At 40.3% G+C, this 23,343-nt stretch overlaps 1 protein-coding gene across 13 annotated transcripts in view; it reads right to left on the bottom strand.

Annotated features, from left to right (window-relative positions):
• Positions 1-23,343, bottom strand: part of LOC127194577 (phosphatidylcholine translocator ABCB4) — a 258,699-nt gene that overhangs the window by 40,066 nt on the left and 195,290 nt on the right. The window contains exons 1-8 of one of the 13 annotated variants that reach the window (XM_051152064.1): positions 21,135-21,346; positions 18,628-18,682; positions 15,527-15,677; positions 9,568-9,625; positions 8,224-8,415; positions 6,594-6,765; positions 5,004-5,128; positions 2,479-2,650 (exon numbers count right to left, since the gene is read on the bottom strand). The exons of 10 other annotated variants lie outside the window; for them this stretch is intronic. In XM_051152064.1, the coding sequence (XP_051008021.1) occupies positions 2,479-2,650; positions 5,004-5,128; positions 6,594-6,765; positions 8,224-8,415; positions 9,568-9,625; positions 15,527-15,677; positions 18,628-18,682; positions 21,135-21,214 (1,005 nt within the window). In that variant the 5' untranslated portion in view covers positions 21,215-21,346. Of the gene's footprint in view, positions 1-2,478; positions 2,651-5,003; positions 5,129-6,593; positions 6,766-8,223; positions 8,416-9,567; positions 9,626-15,526; positions 15,678-18,627; positions 18,781-21,134; positions 21,347-23,343 lie in introns of those variants that run through there. 2 more of the 13 variants (XM_051152062.1, XM_051152061.1) reach the window with 2 other exon arrangements.

The raw sequence follows: 23,343 nt of genomic DNA, 5'->3' as shown, positions 1-23,343 counted from the left end.
CACAAGAGAAGCAAATAGGAATGGAACATCATCATCTGAGTGAGAGCTTGCTTAAAATATAATTTAAGAAGGACCAAATTTAGGATTCATTGAACACTTGGTATCCTTTATTTCTTATTGAGAAATAATATGTGTGCATCTTTGTGGGCACATTTTGGTAATTTGATACATGTATATCATTAGTGTGATAAGCACTTCTATCATCTTGATAGCAAATAAAAATTACTTCAGTAAAGAGCAAGGTTTATTAAATTAAAATAGCATTGAATTATCTAAATGTGTTCTTTCAGTATCAAAAATAAGTTTTGTGTAGTCTGACAAACTGTTTGTTGCTTCCCCGCCCCCGATCATATGGATATTAGTCATAAAGCCATCCGAAGCCCGTTTCATTGGCTCTGAAGCTAATGCCACTAGACACAGTATTTCCCCATTAGTCTTTCATTTGGTTCTGTATCATTTTCTCTTACTCTGCAAGGGATTGCACAAAATGTTCAATACGAAACATGACAGATTTTGGCTCTAGGAGTTTTCCTTTAAAAGGCTATTACAGATTTATATGTGGGCATAAGAACAAAATTTTACATAAAATATTTAACACTTCACTTTATATTTTAAAAGCAGAGCATCTTCCTGTATCCCAAGATGGACTGGACCTTATTATATAGCACAGACTGGCCTGGAACTTCCAATAAGCATCCTATTCTCGAGCCCCAGCCTTCTGTGCTGGGATTAAAGGTGTGCCTGACTAACCCTGGTCAATTCACACATTTATAGAACTCAAAGTTATTCTGGTTTTTCTATTCTGCAGCACACAAAACAACACATTTCACGTCTTTTTCATTGGAAAATAAACTCGCATATAAATCCAAGCATATAGTTTCAGGAAAGTCAATCAATAGCATACATAACTTAAGAAAAATTATAGGATAAATTACTCTTTTCCCTCCAGGCATTGTAAAACTTCTACACATGGCTTATGTTCTTTGAAACAACAGTGGTGTTCATGTTTACCAAACCCAAATGCATTAAATTATCTATTTCTTATCACCATATAAATATGGACCAGTGAGAAAAAATTCTCCACCAAAGTAGATGTTAAGATGTTAGTGTGACAAAGTCTCAACCCTTTGTGTAGGGGGCTTGCCAGTCCCCCTTCATTTGGAAATTATTTTCAGCCTTGTGACATGGATGTTTATGTCCTCATGCTGCAAATGTGGGCAAATTTATCATGCAATGTTAATGGTAAAGTCAAGATGTCACGTCCCTTATTTATAAAATGTCAGGAAGAAATGAGAAAGTGAAAAACATGGTGAATTGCCACCATGGCAGCCAGAGAAGAGGGGGATAAGGGGTGGGGACTCAGAGGGAGGGGAGACTCAGCTGTTACTGATGCCCTTGCTTCAGCGAGGGCTTGGTAAGCACTGTAGGGCATACTGGGTGGCTCAAGTTTCCTTATGGAGAAAGTCCAAAGACCAAATTACATTTAGGACTCTCATTTTGAAAAGGAAAATGAAGGTTTTGAAACTTTTCTGTTTAAATGACTTGTACTGACCAACCCCCAACATGGGAAGATGGTCACAAAATGTTACTGCTTTATAGAAAATATTACCAAAGATCTACATATTGTAAGCTTAGTTTGGGAAGAGAAAAACATGTATATCTGAAAAACATATACCAAAAATTACCATCAAGCACACATGGATTCTTAATTTAAATTTTAAAAGTTTTTATTTTAATCTTTAATATAATTAGAATAGATTATTTTCATAATCATATCATGAGAGAATCTTCATTTTCACACAGACAAATCAACTAACATAAATTTTCTTTTATATTTTAAAAAGTTGGTACTTTCATGTGGTGTGAATTGAATGATCTTTTACACAATAACCTATCAATAATAGGTCATGTTTCCTCTCATCTATAATAGGTGTAAACCATCTCCTACAGTTAAATTCAACAGGAGAATAACAGTAATTCCAATATGCACTATTCTATTCATATTTTTCCATTTTTATTTCCCATTGTATTCATGTGTATTTCCCCAGTGGTCAAACCAAACGCTATTATCATGCCCCCTCTCACCACTAAGACTTGACTTGCATGCTCCAGAAAGCTAGCTCTACCCACAGCACAGCAGAGATAAAACCTACAATCACAACTTTCTCCACCAAAAGAAGGAGGGTGTAAGAAGAGTATACAGGCATTGGAAAATGGCTCAGGGCTAAGAGTGCAGACTGCTCCTGCCAGCGCCTGAGTTTAGTTCATTGCACCTATATCAGGTGGCTCACAATCTTCCATTTTTCCAGCTCTAGGGGGAATCCTAAACCCCTGGCCTCCACAGGCACCTTCACTCAAACCCCGTCCCCCACCAATACACAAACCCTTAAAGTAATACTAAGACTACATTTTTTTAAAGGAAAGAAAATGGGTGGAAAATAAATTCAGATTTCTTTTACTTTTAAAGGTATTACTTACTGTCATTGCATTCCCAATAGTATATTCTTTTGATATAACCAGAGTGGATCCATACCAGAAGGCCAGTGCATAGGATGCGTATATTAACAGGAAGGCAATGCCCATGGACATGTTTGCCGAGATAGCCTTTTTGATTCCAATTTTTTTGGCATTTTCTAAATGTTTCTGATACCTACCAGAAAATGAAGAGGGAACTGTTATAATGAGAATAACATTTTACAACCTGAGCCACAATCACCCTCTTTTCAGTGGGGGTTGGGGTGGGGCTTAAGGATGAAAGTCATGAAGGGAACACACTCTTGGGGAGCCCCAGTATCTTAAGAATTAACCTTGGTCAGGATCAGTGCCTGCTCCTGACTGGACTGGCTCATCTCCCTTGAATTTTACCACACCAACTAGTGTTCCCATGGCTGTCCCAGAATTGAAGCCTCACTCCTAGGATGCAGAGCATCTTGCTGTTACTAGTCAGGATTAAGGTAGAGGAACGAAAACAACCAACCCCAGATGACACTCTTGGACTGTTTAATGGTTACATTATTAACTCATGTTTTCCTCTCTTAGGGGAAAATCTTCCTTAAATTGATCTTCTGGAGAAGGGACAAAAACCCTACACGTTCTTACATGCAAGCCATGGGTTTCTTGTTTTGATCTTTTAAAAGTCAGGCTGTCTTCAATCTCCAAGCTAGGTATAAGGTTAGAAAGTGGTTCTTACAAGAGCTCTACTAACAAATGCCTTTTTAGGAGGACAATCATGAGGCTGACGGATAATTATGAAGTGTAGTTAGTATACTGACAGGTACATGGTTGGCAAACTTGGTAACTCTTGTTCCTGTCACCCATATCCTACTAGAATGCCACCTCTTCTTATATTTTGTTCATCCTATTACCACTCTAATTTTGAATAATATTTGAAGTTCATATTGGTGACTTCTAGTACACACACACACACACACACACACACACACACACACACATCTTCAGAATGATTTTAACAAACTAAAATAGTTTTTACATCAAGTTAAATTAATTATCCTTTTCCATGCTAGGTTCAAACAGTGTAGAAATCTCAATGTTGGCTCCCTAAAATTACAGAAATGAATCTTAATGGGTTTACAATGAGACTCTGGGGGAAATTATCATATAAATTAAGAATATTTCTTTTTATCAAAACTCCCCAGCAACGTCACTATATTTTTAGTCCAACCAAATGAGGCATGGGAATACATTAGTGTTTTGTTTTGGGTTTTTTTTGTTTTTTGTTTTTGAATGTATGCTGCCACACAAAAAGTCTTTTCTAAACACCTTTAAGCACCCAGCTCTTTACAGCACTTTCCTCCACTGTGAGTGCTGCATTCAGCAAGCAGAGCTGTGTCTGCAGAGGCAGCCAGAGTGCCACAGCCAACACTGTAATTACTGCTGGGTGGCAGAGCATCCAGGTACATGCAGCAGCAAGATTGACAAGTGCCCCAGTGTGACGCAATGCTCCAGTGAGAGTGGGCATGCTGTAATTACCTTCACTTGGGTAATGGAGCGGCATGATTACACTGACATCCTGAGGTCCAACTGAGGGTTAGTGTGGTCTGTGTGGACTATTGTGTACAGGAAGCAGCAGTGAGAAAGAAAAAAGGAAGAAGTTAGAGAACCAGAAACATGGTGGCTTTGGAGAGGGATAAAGAACAGGAAAATAGAAAATGAAATGGAAGGGACTGCAAAAACGTTGCATTTAATACTGGAAACTTTGTGGTGAATTCTCAGGGACTGTGTTTCAAAGAGTTGTGGATACCAAGAGTCTCACACATAAAGAAGATATTTATGGCAGGCCATCGTTCACTTATATTGGGGGAAATTGTTTTAATGAGAACATTAATGGTTCACACACGTTGATTTATCCCCAAACTCACTGAGATACATATACTAAGTATGTATAGCCCTTTATCAATTCTATCTCAATGAAATTGCTTCTCTTTGTTTGTGTTGTTGTGGGTTTTTTTTTTTTTTAAAAGCATTTGCCCATGTTCTCAAGCCCATGGCCATGGAGGCAGGTTCTGTCAATTGAGGCACAAAGCCAGGGGGGAAACTCTGTCCTGTTCTTATAGAGACCCCTACAGCCCTACCAAAAAAGAATCCTGGGTTATGGCTAGGAGATCCACATCTCAGGTTTTCCTCTTCTGGATTCCAGTTCATAGTCACTAAGGGAGTGGAAAAGTGAAAAGTATCTCGAAACTGTACTTCTGTACAGTTGGTATCCTTTGGAGCCCTGCATATTTCCCTTTATGCATTTAAAAACATTACTCTGAGAAGCAAGCCCTTAGGTATCATCAGAGCTCTAATGGAGTTTGTAGAACACATAAGGTTTTGAGAACCCCAAGTTCAAGCCTGACAAGCCGCAGCCAGCAGTAAAGGGTGCTTGTAGCATGTGGGGGTGACTATTAGGAAAGAGAAAGGAGTGAACACGTACCACAAAAGGGTGAACAAAACGAGTTAAAATGGATTCTTTGAACCATCAGACAAAGAAACTTCCTGACCTTTCTAGCTCTTTGTTCTGGCCCCCAAAAGCTATCACGGTCCTGATGGCTCCCAGGGCCTCTTCTGCCACAGCCCCTGCTTTTGCGTAGGCAGCTAGTTCTTTGTCACTAAATGTTGAGAGTATCTGTGCAAAAGAGAAACAGTCATGGGTTTTGCACTGAGAGCAAGGATAAAAGGCAGTCTGCACAACACTCTAACGCCATTGCCCCATCCAAACCCTATGCTTTGCAGCATCAAAGGCAGATCCCAAAGTGCACTTCCTACAAAGGTGAGATCTGAGCTACCCCAGTCATCAGGGAAAGGAAAACCAAACGTAATTCTAGAAGCAGTATATTTGGGAATCATGCGAAGATCCATAGCTCTCATATCTTTCATCTGTCAACTATGAAGGTAGATAAAATAAAACTTCACACTTTGAAAGGATTAATTATACTTTTCCTTCATCATGCCATAATGTATATTGTGTGTAGCATGTACAAATAGTCATGTATGTAAAGGTGTGTGAAAAATTAATAGTAAACATTGTTTTAATACTCTATCTTATTCCATGTTGAGTGTCTACCTTTTTAAAAGATAGTCTCTCACTGGCTTAGAGCTAACTAATTAGGCTAGACTAGTTCAACAGCCATCACCAAAGACCTGCCTTTCTCTCCCTCTCCAGCACTGAACTTATAAACTGGTAACACCAAACCTGGGAATTTGAAAATTTAGATTCTGGGGATCTAATTCAAATCTTTATTCTTACAGGGTAAGTTCTTTATTGGCTGAGCTATCTCCCCAGCCCTATGTCACATTTTTTAATCATGATGAAAATAATACTTTCAAACGCATTAATTATAACTATACTAGATAATAGAATGGTTAAACAAGATGGTGCAGGAGAAAAAAATAAACAAAAGAGTTACAAGTAGTTAACCAAGTGAGTCATCAACCTCAGATTGTACAAATATAGTCAGTAAAATTTCTCAACTCTGCAATATTGGCTTAAGAAAATGTGATTTTATATGTATGCATTTTATACACATGTAAAATTTACAGAATGCAAAGTAATTGTCATGGTGAACAATGCCCCTGCCCCGTTTAAAACTTATAGTTGTTCGATCATTTGGAAGACTATTGTTTAAAATTTAATTTTCTTTTCATTTTTGTGTTTTTTTTGAGACAGGTTTCTCAGTGTAGCCTTGGCTGTCCTGGACTCACTTTGTAGACCAGGCTGGCCTCGAACTCATAACGATCTGCCTGCCTCTGCCTCCTGAGTGCTGAGATTATAGGTGTGTACTACCATGCCCCAGCTCAAAATTGTATTTTTTAAAATAAAAATATAACCATACGTGTCATTTTGTAGACCACATCAAGAAGTTTACTCAAAGAGGTTACAGTGAAACTATGAACAGTGGTTAAGGCAGGAACCCTAGTGCTTGGAATCACACAAAACATTAGTTTCCTATTAAAACTCTATGTGAATGAAATGCTGCTGGGCCTGGCTTCCACTGACCATGAGCACGTATCTGAACGGGCCATAGCACAACATGTACAAAACAGCCGTCTCCATGGGTAAGCAGGCATGAGGAAGTCCAGGGTTCACACACCTTTGCCCAAACAGCTGCGGAGAGCCCCAGGATGGGGCTGATGGCCATGATGACGAGGGTGAGCTTCCATCCTCTGAGGAACCCCACTATGAAGCCTGCAAAAAACGTGGCTATTGCTTGAAAGAACATTCCAACCTTGTCACCAATTCCTTCACTGATTTTGGAGATGTCACTAAAAAAGATCACACTTAAGTGGTTACAGGCAGGTGGTCTTCTGTCAAAAGGTGAAGTAGACATTTAATAAACGCATAGAACAAAAAATAAATAAATAAATAAATAAACGCATAGGCAAGGAACACGTGCCCGTCCTACTGCAAGCCTCTTTTAGAGTCTTAGCCTACTGGATATTTTCCCATGAAAATACTACACAAAGAAAACTCAGGATTAGTTTGTGCTTCTAAGAAGTTAATGCCGCTGAAGCTGATACTATGAAAATAGTTAATCCTATTACAGAAGGATTAACACTGTGGACACAAATCAATTTGTTTATGAGAAAGAATTAGGGAGGGCATTATAACAGCAAGGGGACATTCGCAGCCAAAAAAAGTCTTATTCTTAATTTGAACATATTTCTCCAGGATATATAGATATATCCTTCCCTACTTCCTTCCTTTCCATTCCTTTCTTTTCCCTCTTCATTTCCTCATGAGACAAGACCTTGCTATGTAGCCATGGCTTGCTTTGAATCTTTGACATTCTCTCTTAGCATGCCATGCTTGGGCTTCCCTGGAATGCTGGGATTAGAGCTGTGGACTATGACAGCTGGCACTTGAAACTCTATAAGCACTGTGTTGATGCGAAAAAAAAGTGAAATCCAAATTTTTTTCTTCCATTTAGGAGCGTTCCATTGGTAAAGTGTATACACAGATATATCAAATTCCAAAAAGTCCACACTTCAGAACCTACCGCTGGCTCTAAGCATCTCAAATAAGGAGGTGTACCACCTGTGTCCTTGTTCGTGTCCTCACTACCAGCATGACCGCGGGAAGAAAGAAAGTCCTGCAGCATTACCTCAGCTCCCACTTTCCCATGGCTGCCGTTCATTTCAGAGTCAAAGCTAAAGCCCTTGGTAAGGCATGAAGGCCCTAAAGGCCTGACCTCATCTGCTCATGGGCCTGAATGCCAGTCAGGAAAAGTTTATCATCTATCTCCCCTGCTGGAACAAAACACCACCGAGACAGAGCTGCTTGCTTTGCTTGCTCATATTCTAAGCCCCCAGGAGGACACTTAGCAAGTAATAGGCCTTCAATACTTGTTAAATAAGTGAAGCACCAGCATTTACTAAAGCCAGTCTCTTTGCAACCATGGCAACCATTTGCTTGTCCATTCAACCATCTTTATTTGGGGTCTAGCACCTGTCAGGCCTGTAGTAAGCTCCATGAGAGATAAATTGGGCATGTATAAAACATGCACTTAGTCCTCAAATGGACCTACTAAATAATAGCATAAATGGAGGCTATGTTGTGGCATAAACTATAAAGGCTTCTAGAAACAACTATCAGATACATACTCAATTCCTATCTAATGCCTAAAGTAGTAATTTAATGTTGTTTCAAATCTTCCTTCCTTTGACAATTTTCACACAAGGCTTCATTTCCTCGTCAAAGTGTGATATTAAGAATATACTTACTCCGTCAGCCGTGTATTGAGTTCAGTGGTGCCCTTGATGTCAAACCAGCCTATTTCTTGTCGGAGGATGGCATGAAAAAAATTTTGCCTGATTTTCTTTATTTGTCGGCCAGCTGCCAAAGTCCAGAATGAAACTTGGATATAGGCAGCAAGAAGAACTCCACCACCCAGGCCAGAGTAGTAGTATGCGTATCTGGAAAATAATTGGGAAGGCGCTTTCATCTATTTGTTAGGCTTTGAGGCAGGGTCTCCTTGTGTAGCTCAGGATTGCCTTGAATTCCTTCTGTAGCCCAGCTTGATACTGGCCTCTGACCCTTCTGCCTCACCTTCCCAAGGCTGAGATACCAGACATATACCTCCATGCCAGCTAGACAGGCTCTTGGGAAAGAAATTCAGAATTAGAAATTAATTCAATTTGCTAAATAGATCATAGACATAGAGGACATTATCACAAATACACATCCTTTTTTTTTCTCTCTCTCTTCTAAATGGCAGGATGAATGCTCTGTAATAGAAGATCTGTTTGCCTGAAATATGGTACAATGAAAACAATAAATTATTGTTATTAACTACATAAAAATGGTATCAGTGTGTCATTTTAAATTGATGACAATTTGTCATCATGGTAGCCTGGGCTTGTATACCAATATTGAATGTATTTCTACCACTGCCACACAACAAATAGCAGTAAACATACGACACGTGTAAAATGGTCCTTTGTGTAAAAATTTTCATATTTTTAATTTAAAAAGCCAAATTATCCTATTTAGCAGGCTTAAAATTTTCAATTAATTTATAAAAACTTAATAAATTCCAATGGATTTGAGACAAAAATGTAACTAATTGAGTAGACAGTGTCTTTTAAAATAATAAATTCCATTTCAAGAATCCAAAATCTACCTTTAATCTAATTTTGCAAACTATTTTCAATTAGCCTTTCAGACCTGCTTTAGTGTGTAGGAAGCTCTGTTTAGTCAGTAAAGGCAATTAGTATGCAACCATATACAAACATTGTGCTACAGGCTTTGAGGTTTCTGTCCAGAAGACTGGAAGGGGAATGGATGTCATCAGTGACTATGCTGAAATCAAAGTGAGAAAACGGGAATAAAGACAGTAGCAAACTGTGTTTTGTTGATTTTATTCAAAATGATAATTCACATGCAAGTGAAGGGCCAGAAGGGAAGCAGCTTTCTTGAAACTGGAGGCTGAGGCACAAATAATAAGAGGAGGGGGCACTCAGGAAAGAAATGGCATATTTTATATATTCTCATAACTCTGTCATATGAGATCATTTCTAAATGGAGTGTTAAAAGTAGTGCACAATATTTACATAAACATAAATTACCTAGTCATTTCTTCTTCCAGAATTCTTCCTGGATTTATCATTGACAATGAAAAATTCACTAAGTAAAAACAAAACAAAACAAAACATTTTTAAAACCAGGGACTATTAATAGGAATTCATAGATTTTTTTAAAAAAATTCTGTTAAGAATGTAACTATGTGAATAATATATATAAGAAGTTGCAGTTCCGTTTCTCAAACAGAGCTTTTTTTTTTTTCTTTGACGCTCAGTGGTACTTTTTCTGTTTATGGAAACACAGATTCAAGTGTTTAGGTCCAGAGAGGGGAGACCAGCGTTCCTGGTTCGAACCCATGCCCACACTCTTGGACCTGTAGCAAGGCAGCTTCCTAAGGCACAGTGGAATGGGTGATCAGAGGTAGACACCCAGAGGGGCTACACAGTGCCCTGAAGGCAGAGGAGGCCAAAGGAAATTGTCAGAACGGAAACTAAAAGATTTGGTGGTCACTGCTATTTTCTTAGTGATTCAAAAGACTTGCTTTTGTAATTTTTATTTTTATACATTTTTTTCTTACATGCTTCCCAGCAACAAAAGTAAGTGAAGTGTCAGATTATGTCCATTGCAAAAGAAGAAAATTACACACAGGGAGAAAGCCCAACTGAATGGCTCAAAAATAAGCCACAGGATGTCTGGTAATTAGTCAAGCCCTACAATGCATCTTGCTTATTAACAGCACTGGGTATAATGGGTGTGTGCGGTTTAGGCAACATTAATTGAAAGGAATTATACTAATTAATGTGAGCTAATGTGATAAAAATGTCAGCAAGACTTACTTAGTTGTCATGTTCAAACGACAATAACTATTCATTGACTATTTGTTCCATGCCAGGCTCTGTTCTGAACACTTTACATGCATTCACTTAACTTTCATAACAACATTATGAGGTAAGAATATTTCATAAAGTTTGGAAAATTTTATGGAAAAGGAAACTGAAGCAGAGAGAAATAAACACGTCTAAGTCACATAGCCAGCACGTAGCCAATCTGCTGTAGGCCTGGGCAGTGTGCCCTTTGCTTTCACGTTACACACTGCTGATTGATCTGTGTGGTCATGACTTATTTTCTCTTAACACACACACACACACACACACACACACACACACACACACACACTGAAGGGAAAAAGTAAACATCATCTATTTACAGCATTTATGAAATAATGGGATAAAACGTCCCTGAAGCATTGTGAGGCAAGCAGAAAGCAGGAACTTTCCACTCTCCTGGGTCCTGGGAGACGAAATGCTCTTCTTCTTCCTCTATCTGTTTAGCCTGTGCAAATGGCCCAGGGTCATGTTTTCTTGCTGCTGTATGTAGCTGTGTGCCCTTCTTATCTTTCTCCAGAGGAAGATAAAAGGTTCAAATTCACTTCAAACTTAAACCGTGTAAATGTCAATTGCCAGGAGGGCAGTGAGAGTGCAGCCTTGATCGCTGCATTTTTCTCCCGCTGATGTGAAAGGCTTCTGATTAGCTATTGACTCTTTGGGAAATCCCTCCCCCTCTTTTATTTTTAATTGCCCTTCTGATCAGGTCATTTCAGTTCTGTGTGCCCTTCCCCTTCCTGAATGCTTAACATGGAGAACTGGACTGTGTCTGGAATGAGAGGCAGATACACTGCTCTGAAGCCATGAGATTTGTAGAAATCACCAGGCATTTCTTCTCCGGAATTTGGAAATTAGGTGAAATCTTGCTTTTTCATCTGATCCGATCCCTACCTGAAACCTTTTAAAAATCTCTCTACAAGGCAGGGTGGCACAACTCAAATGGACTCCCCCTCCCCTGGAATTGTGAATCTATGAGCACTTCAGATCCTACCTGCTCCTTCCCAAAAGGCCCAGGACAAGAAGGTCAATGTAATTATGGGGGGAAACTTAGCTTCAGGCCTGCCAGGAGGGCCAGTGTCCCAGGTGCCTGGACACAATCAGACACATGTCAGGGGATTGCAAGTTTCCAAAGAGCCTGGACCTGGTGCTGCCAGATGCCACTTAGTGTGCATTAAAAACAGCCCCAGTTGATTACCTGGTTCAGTCTTCTAGAAGCTATTGAGAACTCTAAAACCAAAACGCTTTCCAGAACTTATGCAAGCCCAATTACACCAGTCCATCTCACTGATTTAGAATGACAAGTCTTTTTAAAGTATCCCAGCTGATTCTATTGCAACAGGAAGGAGACCTGCCGCCTGACACCTTCCCTAACACCGAAATGCTGCATGGTTTTCATTTTAAAGAGATCCCATAAAATTCACCCCTCTATAAGCAGTGAAACAAAATTAGACTGGTTGTGTCATTTCCAAGTTCTTAACTACTTTCCCCCACATTCACTGATCATTTATCATGCACTAGATGCCATCCATAGGAACCAATTTGATTCCGTCAGTCAATCCATTGTCATCTTTCAAACCTTATTTTAAAGTAGAAAAGACCGTGGTGGTTAAGCAATTTGGCCCAGTTCACCCAGCCATTGAGAGAAGGAATGGACAATAAATAGAGATAATAAGGAATAACGAATGCATGCTAGACTCTGAAAGTAAACTGATGCTCACTTTTTCTAGAGTCTGCCTAGGAATTCCTTTATCATAATTCCTTTAGCATTGTCCAGCATCAAAACAAATGGTGTTTGTTCAGGCAGCTTGGCCATTATGGACAGTTAATTCAACTCAGGGGTCAAACATGCTTTGTTGTCTCTTCCACAAAGCAATGCAAGAGCATGCAAACCACAGTCATCTCCCCACAGAATTTTCTAGATTATTATAGTCACATAGAATTGTCCCTAACAATAACAGACTCTTTGATTCTCAACAGATGAACTATTTTCTATGACTCTGTTTTAAGGTTTTGGATGATTAAAATGTGTATTCATAGCTTGTGCACAACCAAACCATTGTGAGAGAACAATCTTGTCATGAAGTAGCTTCACTCTGCTGACAAGGACAGCTCTGTTCACAGTGAGTCTTTGTCAGAGCCTTTTGTAATTTAAACCTTTTCCTCTCTAACTGTTTCATCTAACTTGGCTTCCATTAAGTCGAGTTGCCCAAAAATCCAGCAGTTCTAAATAATACACTTAAGAAAAATCTCTATTTGATGAGCTAAGGCATCGGCTAAGTACCCAACCCCAATGATTTTTAGCTCAATTCTGCATTGCTAAACATAGCAGTGGAAACTCTAAAATTGGAGTGAGTTCACTGATGGCTTTGTTTTTCTCCAAAGAGAATGTAGTATGAGAATATTACTTTTACAATATTAATTATTAGGAAGTAGTTATTAGAAATTAGAAGATTAAGTATTTGAAATTCATTACTTAAGGGACTTCCCACTGCAAAGCCTCCATGACAGGCAAGATAGGCCGTGACCGTGAGGTTTCAGAGAGTCAAGGGTCAAAACCTTAGCACTGATAATTGAGGATACTGTGACATAACTGTGAACTCTCTAGAGCCTACCACCCCAAGAAGAGAGACCTTGAATTTGGCCCTTAGCACAAAGTAGCTGCCTTCCACGTTCAGCCTCAAAGCCACTGAACTGCATAATTAGTTACAAGAGGAAAAACAAGCAAACTACTCCAAAGAAGCAAGTAGTTAAATTATTCTAGAAAAAACAAAATCAAAAGCAAATTCATTCATGCTAAGGGAATGCATTGTTTTAAGTTGATAATTTTTAAAGGTAATTGTGATAAAAAATATACATAGAGTGAAAAGTACCATCTGATAATCTTAAGTATAAAGTTTAATAGTGTTAAATATTCTCACATTTTTGTCCAACTACTCTTCTGAACGGTTTTTACCTTGCAAAGTTACTTTATGCCCATTAAACAGTAGCTCCCCGTGTCCCTCCCCCCCAGTCCCTAGTAAATAACATTCTACTGTTTCTATGAATTTAAGTACTCTAGAGAATTCACAGAAGTGGGTAATTTATACAGTATCCATCATTTATCCTCTAGTTTAACTTAGGTAATGTCCTCAAAGTACATCCATGCTGTATCTTGCATCTAAATTTCCCCCTTTTAAAGGCTGAACAACATTCCATTCTATTTATTCACCACATTAATCTGATTTTTAAAAACCTTAAGTAAAAGTCAATTTTTGGTTGGTATGTTCCATTACGGCTACTACACTGGTATGTACATGTCTGTGGTGTGTGTGTGTGTGTGTGTGTGTGTGTGTGTGTGTGTGTGTGTGTGTGTGTATGAGAGAGAGAGAGAGAGAGATACAGAGACAGAGAGAGACACAGAGACAGAGAGACAGAGACAGAAAGAGAGACAGAGAGAGAAGAGAGAGACTAATATGTAACAGATGTAAGTTAAATTGTAATAAAGACCTTCTATGAGTAAAAGGAAAACAGAAAATTTCTATCTCTTACACTTCCTTAAATACTCCTAGTTTTTATTTTTATTTATTTATATCTTTTGTTTGTTTGTTTTGAGTCAGGGTTTCTCTATATATTCCTGGCTGTCCTGTTATTCATTATGTAGACCAGGCTGGCCTCAAACTCATAAAGATCCACCTGCCCCTGCCTCCTAAGTACTGGTGCTAAAGGCATGCACCATCACACCAGGCTCCATATTTTTTTATACAGGTTTACTTTTAGTTCATATATATGGTGTTTTGCCTGCATGTGTATGTCTATGCATCACAAGCATGCAGTGCTCCAAGCCATGTGTGTTCTGGGGCTTGAACCCAGGTCCGATAGAAGAACAACCAATGTTCTTCATTGATGAGCCATCTTTCCAGCTCCTATTAAGACCTTGTCCTATTTCAACATATCTAGCCCCTGGTAAAACTATCTTGTCCTATTTCAACTTATCTTTACAGTATTTGTGTTAAGGTTTTTGGTCAAGTATTAGAAATCCAAATCCATCTGAAACAGTTTTTCTCACAGAGAAAGCATAATTCTTTCCCTTGGAGGAAGTATACATGGCCATGATCAGCTGCAATGGTAGAAAGACGTGGTTTGGAAGTCTATCTTAGCACAAGTAACATACTATGGATACATTCACTGGGCTCATGAAAGGCATTATATGTATCAGCACTAATGTAAACTTATCTTTTGTATTAACCAAGCAATCACATTTTCCTTATGGAGTTCCTCTGATGCCTTTTAATGGCAATTAAGCATGTAGTTCTCAATCAGTGAACTCTGAAAATGCATATAATGATATCTAGATGGTGGAGTTTATTTTACTCAGTTACATTTACAATGAAAACTTGCTTTTCTTCATTTTTTTTTTATTCTATCACCTACGCACCAATAAAGCTTTACTTTATTTTTTCCAACCTAGATCCTTATAGTCTCTTGGAAGACCACAGCCTTTGGGCTTGGGACATGCCATGGGAATATTTCTAGATTAAATTTAACTAATATGAAAATAGGTGTGTCTATCTACTCCTTACCATGGTGGTGTTGCTGGGACCCTTTTTCAGGTGACACGGACTCATGTGACTCTATTCCCTTAGATCCCTACTGAAGTCATTGCTATTTAGAAAAATGTCACATTCAGTTCTAATTAGTCTGGTTGGTCCAAAACATCAAAAACAGAAGATAGATATTTTAAAAATGAGATTGGGCAAGAGAGAAAAAAGTAAAACTCAAAAAGAAGCCTACAAAGGCTACTGCATCTAAGAAGGGTTGGTGAGCTACCAGATGTGTTTCAGAAACGCTTCTGTCATCACTGGAGGACAGACACTGCATAGTGATGCTACAGTCCCACAAAGTTTCCTGTCCTTCCTTATTGCTTTAAAAGTCAAACACCAAATGTGTACTTTTTTGAGATTTAAATGAGCACTTAAGAAATTTTATAAATATTTCACAACTCTCTTTGAGGTATTTAGGGTCACCTAGATACCTAAATCAATAAATAAACAGATGACGCAGATTAAAACCAGTTTCTAATACCTTTCACCCAGTTAGATAAATACAAGGTATTTTTTTAAAAAAGAAAAGAAACAATTACCTGGCAAGGAAAAGTTCCCAGTATTATCTACAAACTTATCTGTCATTTCTCCAAAGACTATCATCATGAGCGGAAGACCTGATCCATGAGCTATGGCCATAACGGTGCCCAGAAACATAAACAATTTATCCTTCCAGTCAGAGTACCGGAACTGAAAAAAGGAAATAAAATAAGATTCCATTTAATAATTTATGCTTTGAGGATTTCTGTTTCAAGTTAGTGCTAATATCACAGTTGCAAATGTGCTTATCTTACAGAATATGAATTGTAATCCAGATCATTATCAGATTAATTTCATGATTTTATGTACACATAAAGAAACCAATCTACTTCTACTTAATTTGTATTTAACTTGGGTGAATTATTACAATATAATCAAGGTAATAAAGATTTGGGTCTATTTAGAAATACTGTGTAATCTCTCAGAGGTTGTGTGTAGTGAGCTAAGGTGAGCTGGGGGCAGAATTAAGTTTACACACACACACACACACACACATACACACACACACACACACACACACACACATCCTTTAGAACAGTGCATACACAGAATGCTATTTCAGTAGAATTAAAATAAGAAATGAGCAGACTTTCTCAGTTCGAGGCCAGATCCCTTTGAAAAGGTGAAATCAACCATTAAAGACAATTCAGTAACGAAGAGCTCATAAACACAAAACAAACAAAGAAACAACTTTATGGAATAGCTGTCTGTGGGCTTTAGGGAAGTCTTGCTCATGAAGAATTTTGAAGGATGACGGAGAATCAACTGGAAAAGAGTGGGAACTTGGGATTTTAAGCTTGCAATGAAAAATGGCTTAGAAATACACAGCGGACTTCCTGAAGATCATGTTACAGGCAAGGAGAAACTATCAAAGCTTGGGGATTTAGCGTTACCTATGCCCAGAAGGATGGGTACCAATTATCAGAGTGAAGTATACAACTCCTAATTATTAATCACATGCCGCTTCAGAAGACCATAACTACTGTCCTTTCCATTTTCTCTAATTTGCACATTTTGTTCAATATTTTTGATTGAGTGCCCTATGGATTTCTTTTTGTTCTTTCTCCTCTGTCTTCTAAATGTTATGTTTCTATTTTCAGCTTCCTCGCCATCTCTCACATTTCTCCTCCTTTTTAAAAACTTCATACTCTGTTCATTCCTCCCTCAAATCTCCCTTTTGGAGAAAAGAAACAGTTATCTGAAGAGTACACAGTGAGTCAGGGTGGTGGAGCGGCAGCTTTGAAGGTTGAGGCTGACTCACACTGGTTAAAACCCGTGAGGCAGAGAGGTTGGAAGCACACAACCGGGACAGGGTACGTGAGCAAACTGTTCTCAAAGAGCTTCAGAGTTCATAGCGGGCCAAGGGCAGCAGGGGCAGATTCCACTATCAAACACACAGGGCAAAGGAAGAGGAAATGAAGAGTCAGAATTAGGAAGAGCTAGGAATAAAAAAAAAAAAAAAAAAGGCAGTGCTGAACATCACGAGCAAACAGAAAAGAGATCCTAACTGCTACCGAAGGACCCGTGTCCTCAAGGCCCATCATTAGTGGCTTCTAAGTGAAGCTAGTTAGAACACTAGATCTTTCAACTTCCCTTCAGAGCACATGGTCACATTTTCCTGTGATATTCTTTTTCTCAGTGGACATTATGTGACATTGAAGAAGGCTTTAGGTGCTTCTTATGTTAGTTGAATTACATTTAAGTTTCTGAGGCCAAATTTAAAGTTAGGTGACTTTTCCAAGTAAATCTAGATTAGTTTTCAGTGAACTTTTTCAATAAAACAAAACATTTCCAATCCTATTATGCCAGTTTTGTCTTGAAGTGTTTCCACACACAAAAGAAATGTACTCATATAAAGGATAGTGATTGAACTTAAATTCAGTTTCAATGAAAATTACTAAATGCAAACAAAAATGCCTATTACTTTACTTTGCAGTATACATTTTTCTTTTTCTGTAGGAAAAATCTTCCAGGCTGACATTAAAACTACATGTTATTTCATAATCTATTTCATGATCTGCAGCACTAAATCAAATTCTTTACCTAGGCTGGTGAGATTGCTGCATAGGGAACAGCAGTTGACCCTCAAGACTGACAACCTGAGTTTGATTCCTGGACCTAACAGGTTCGAAAGAAGAGAACTGATTGCCAAACATTGTAACTTGACTTGCACACGTGTCCTTCAGCACTAAACACCCACACTCACATACATCAGACCCACACCATGTTAGGATCCTGGCCCATTGTCTATAACAAAGCAATATAGCATAAGCATAAGTGCACACAACAATAAAAACTGAATAAAAATTTACTCTCACTGAAACTTTTTAAACAAAAACAAAGGTAGAGGAAAAGAGTATGAGCAGGGCTTTGGGCTGACATGAGGAATGTCTAAGGATGTGCAGATGTTTTGATGCCTTTTCACTCGTTTGCTTTCTAAATTGATGGCTTCCATTGACGTCTACTTAATTCACTTTTGTTTTGTCTTTGTGTTTTTAACTGTCGAAGGCTTGAAACACATCACATTCACCCAAAGCAAGCACTTTCCTGGCCTGCCTCTCTGAGACACATTACAAACGAAAACGGATTTGATTTCCTCCAAAAACATGTTGGCTTGCCTTATACCCTCAGAAAACACTGGAAATAGGCTGAAACAGAATCAGAATCCAGAATCATGATGTCAAGTTTAACTAATTTCCTACTAAGCAAATTGCATTTGTAGATTTCTTGTTTAAGTTTTTTTTTTTTTTTTTCAACATTTAAACATGTTTTTGCAGGGTGGGGTACAGACAGGTTTTTATGAAGCAAGGTGTTTTCTTGAAGTCAGTGAGTTGGTTTCCATGGTATTTCTAAAACTTCCTCTTTGTTTTATCTCCTGATGTAGTGGTGAGCTCACAGGCAGCTTAGCCCACCTCCCACCATCATCTACCTTGTAATTTGAGGCAATTGTTTACAATTAGGCAAACCACAGGTAGAGCAGGGACCATCCAGTGCTGCCTAAGACAGACAGACTTAGAGTACTTGCCCACAGGCTCTTGACTCAAGTCCCCAAATTGGAACGAAGGGCAGAGTTAGTCTCATTTAGTGTTTCACAGCTTACCAATGCCAACGGTCCAATTAAGTTCACTTTCTTCTTTTTTTCCCTGCCTTGGTTGCTGTAAAATATAAGTGTTCAAATGTAAAACTGTTATGAACAATCAATTGAATATAAATCTTAGTAGCTATGGTTTTTGAATCATAACATTTTTAAATACAAGAAGATTACCATTGTCAAAATTATCTGGCTTCACAAATACTGCAGGGCAACCATCAAGTACAAAGGTAACTGTCCAAGGTACTACTACAAGGACATATGTTTAAACAAGAAAAGTCACCAGTCTTACAGAGCTAATCCACAGAGAGAAGATACCTATATTAATAATGTTTACCAAGTCACTTAAATTATTATTTTTCTAAGACAAGTGCAAATTTATCTATAGGGAGGTTACTCTTCTTAAGGTGAGTAGGTTTAGGAAATACTTTTTTTTCTGCATTTAAAATACATTTAATTTTTTCTCCTCATTTTTCTTGCTACATTCCCACTAGAATAGCCTCCTGTGTAAGCTCCTCACTTCATTTCTTTTATATTTGATTTAGTGTATTGGCAACCTATGGCCAATACAATCATTTGAAAACTCAATCTACTTCTCTTTTGGGGCAATAACAATGGCTCCACTTCTCAGAATGAAATCAAAAGCTTTATGTTGGCTGCTGAGTCCATGCGCATGTGTGGTGTGAGCACAATAGCAACCACATCTCCCTCTCCCTGCCTTCCTCCGCATGGAGTGCCACACCCACCTTCTCTCCTGTTTTGTGATGACAACAAATACAGTTCCAACATCAGGGTCTTCTTGCTCTGAATTATTGCTGCCAGGAAGATGTTCCCCAAATACCCATGGGTCTCTCTACTCATTTCCTTCTACTCTTTTCTCAACAATTGACTTCAAAATAAGCCCTAAGCTAACCACCCTATTTTAAATGGAAAAATAGCTCTGCTGTGTTCTCCTAATTTTCTCAATCTTCATTAACTTTTCTTCACATTTGGTACCTTTCTTGTCACTAAATATGTACAAAAGGATGTGCCACAGACTATGTAGCATGTTTGGAAGAAACATGTTAACCAACCCTTAGTTTGCATAACACAAGTGGGTGCAGATTTCCTTGAATGTACAGTCTTTGGTATGATCATATAAAAATTAGTCTGACATTTCATTTCACAATTTTACAACATCAAATTAGCCTTAACTTTCTGTGTTTCTGTTTTGAGCTGTTTCCTTAATTCCAACCATGGGCTGTGAGCTTTCCCTGAGCTCTTCCCTGGCCCCAAGTGTTACTCCACCTTTTGCAGAGACTGCTCCTTCTAATACTAGTCAGTCCGCTCAGTCAGTATAATACATAAATAGCCTTCTTCGTGAAAATGCCACCTATTAATAGATTCACAGTCATCCCCAGTATAAATTGCCAGATGACAAAACCACATTTTTCTATTAGAAGTAACATCATCTGTGAGGTTTTTTTTTTTTTTTTTTTTTTTTATAACTCTGTAATGGGCAAACCTAAATTTTCTGTGAATAAACACCATGATTCTGAGAATGAATAGAGCCAAACAAATTAACAGAAGTAATGCTCCAGTTTAAAAGCATCAGATAGGCACTTTTTTTTTCCATTTGGCTAATCAGGCCTCTTGCAGCTTGAGGAGCAACTACAGAACTGATAAATTTGTCCCGCTAGATGACAACTCCACGACACATGTCAGTTCCGGGTGGCCTAGCATGAACTCAGAGACTGTAATAACCTCATAAACTATTTGAAGCTGAAGATGAAAATGATTCACTATGCCCACAATGAAAGAGGAAACACACACACACACACACACACACACACACACACACACACACACAAGACTGGGCCCTTCTGCTGACAAATGCTTGTACGTGTGTGTTTCACTGGAGCTGGAGGGGACAAAACTGGAGCCAGGGAGGAAGAAAGATCCGCTGACAGAGGAAGCGTTGCGCGGGCTCCTCTCTTGCACTTGGAGAAAAACTGATTTGGAAGCACAAGTTAGGGAAGATTGAGACTGCTCTCTATGTCAGCCCCTGCCCCCTCCCCCTCCCCCGCCCCTCCACCAGAGAGAAGAAATGGGGCAAAACAGTCTACAGACAGGAGGAGGGGAAGGACTGGGACAAAGGAGAAGTGAGGGAAGAAGTGGAAGTCTTGCTTCGCTACCCTAGCACAAAAGCACAGCCATCAACAGCAGGTGTCTGAAGTTCTCCCACCTAGAGTGGACAGATGATGGCTAAAGCGTTATCTGCAAACATTTAATATATATTACAACAAATGTTACACCACGCCAATATTCATCAAATCACCCGTGCCCCGGGGGGGGGGGGAAGCACTTTTGAAGACATTCTCTTCTCTCTGAACTCTTTCCAAAATGAACCTTGGGAGACATTCCTCAAGGCCACTTAAGACTTCTTCCAAAGGGCCGAGGCATCAAGGGAGTTTCTCAACTTCTTTCCAGGACTCAGGTATAAAGGAAAAGCCAGATGGCTTTAGGACCTTGTGTACCTGATGCTTCCTAGTTCAAAGTCGCCCTCCAATGTCCCTGGGCGCCGCGCTGTTCCGTTCCTTGCTGCCTCAAGATCCATCTCAGCCTGGGGAGAAACCACAGCCTCAGGTCCAAGTGCACAAGGCCCAGCTCCCGAGAGAGGGGGACCTCCAGGCTCCTGCAGACTCCCGCCCAAGGAGCAGAGCCAAGCGCACGGGTAGGAGCCCCTCCCCGGCTGGTCCCACTGCAGCGGCCCTCCTGCCTCCCGGGTCTCCCGTCGCGAACTCCCTCACCTGGACTTCGCGCGCGTGTTTGCCGCAGCCGGTGGCGTGCAGACCTGGACTTTGCTCGCCCGGGCTCGTCCCCGCCTCCTACACGCGTCCAGCGCCAGCGACGCCTCCCGCTGCAGCGGGGGCGAGGGCCCGGGCCCGCAGGAGAGCTCCCGCAAGCCCGCTGCCTCTGCAGGCCCCAGAGCCACCAACACGTCGCCCTCGCCGCCAGGGGCGCGCGCGTCTCCGTGCCGCCCACCCGGGCAAGCTGCCAGCCGCCCGCAGCGCAGCGCCAGCTGCTGCCGATAAGCCCGTGCGCCTCGCCTGGAAGGCCACGGCCCCTAAAAGTGACTGTCACACCTCCCGTACGCCGAGTTTTCTTTTAGAATACACTGGAGAGGCTGTTTCTACAGGTTCAACAATCAGGGGCTCTGAGAACCCAGTAAGGGTACCAAGGTCACCACTCCATCCTTAACAGCAGTCTATGGCACCAAACCCAACTAGCATCCCTGATGCTGAGGATTAAGCAGGTCTAGCCACCTTATGGTCCTTGCAGAAGAGAGACACCCGCTGGTGTCCCCCACGGGGGGGGGGGGGCAGGAAGGCGCTTACAGACACAGAACTCGAGGGCTGAGAGGAATTTAAGTGATTCCTGAATTAAAATTTCTAGGTTTTGTTTTCACACGTGAAGAGATCTGTGTTCAGAGCAGGCTAAGTTATGCCTTCCTCACGTTCTACCCCGACACTGCCTGTTTAATACAGGCACCAAGGCAAAACCACTGACTGGGGCTGCCCTGGTTCCCTGCTCTAATCTCAGACTTGCCTCTATGCCACAATGTCTCTGCTCCTAGCGCCTATGTGAATATGGCCTCCTTGACATTTTCATTAATTTCTCCACTCTACCCAAAATGAAGGCATTAAGCAAGACAGTAAATGCATCGCGGCCTTCCAAGTGAGCTTCACAGCGAAATCTGTGGACACTGCTTATTTCTCTAGGTTTCAGTTTCTTAAGGAGTCTGTCTTCCTTTTCTGAATGAGATTCAAACGGGCATGAGAGGGCATCACTTGAAACAAGCTGGAGACCCGTTCCAGGGTAGGCTACAGGGAGGGTATGGGGGTGTCTCTAGTTCTGCCTCCTAGCAGTGGGGGACATGAGACTGAGGAAGCCTGGCAGGACCTATAGCGGTGGGAGGGGAAACACCAATCTACCTACAAAACCTTCGAACCAAAATTTACCCTGCCTACAAGATGTGCAGAGATAAAGATAGAGACTGAGGGAATGACCAACCAATGCCTGGCCCAACCTGAGACCCACTCCATGGAAGAGAGCCAAGCTCTGACACTATTAATGATACTCTGCTATGTTTACAGACAGGAGCCTAATTTAACCATTCTCTGAAAGGTTCCCCGCAGCAGCTGATCGAATCAGATGTTGAGACTCACAGCTAAGCATTATAGGCGGAGCTTGGGAAGTGCTGTGGAAGAGTTGGGGGAAAGGATAGAAGGACCCCGAGGGGCCAAGAACGCTGTCAGAAGACCAACCAAGTCACCAACCAAAGAGCATGTGTGGACTGGACCTAGGCACTATACACATATGTAACCGACGGGCAGTTTAATCTTCATGTTGGTCCCCTAGTAAGTTGAGCAGGAGCTGCCTATGACCTGCTTTCAATCACTTCTCCCTGACCTTGCCTGGCCTCAGTGGATGAGAAGGAGCTCAGTCCTGATGCTACTTGATGTGCTGGGATGGATTGGTGTTGTTGTGGCTCCCTTTCTGAGGACAAGGGGAGGAGGGATGGGGGGAAGAGGGAGGGAGGAAGGGACTGGAAGGAGAGGAGGGAGGGGCTTTGATAGACATGTAAAATGACTATATAAATTATAAATAAATAAATAAATAAATAAGTGAAAGAGTCTGTCTCTTACTAGGTTGCGGTGAAAGTACCTAGTGTCGTTTTAAAAA

The sequence above is a fragment of the Acomys russatus genome, chromosome 10 (genome assembly GCF_903995435.1).
Source record: "Acomys russatus chromosome 10, mAcoRus1.1, whole genome shotgun sequence".
NCBI classification, from domain to species: domain Eukaryota; kingdom Metazoa; phylum Chordata; class Mammalia; order Rodentia; family Muridae; genus Acomys; species Acomys russatus.
The sequence above is the reverse complement of the archived record's forward strand: the minus strand, read 5'-3'. Positions and strand labels throughout refer to the sequence as shown.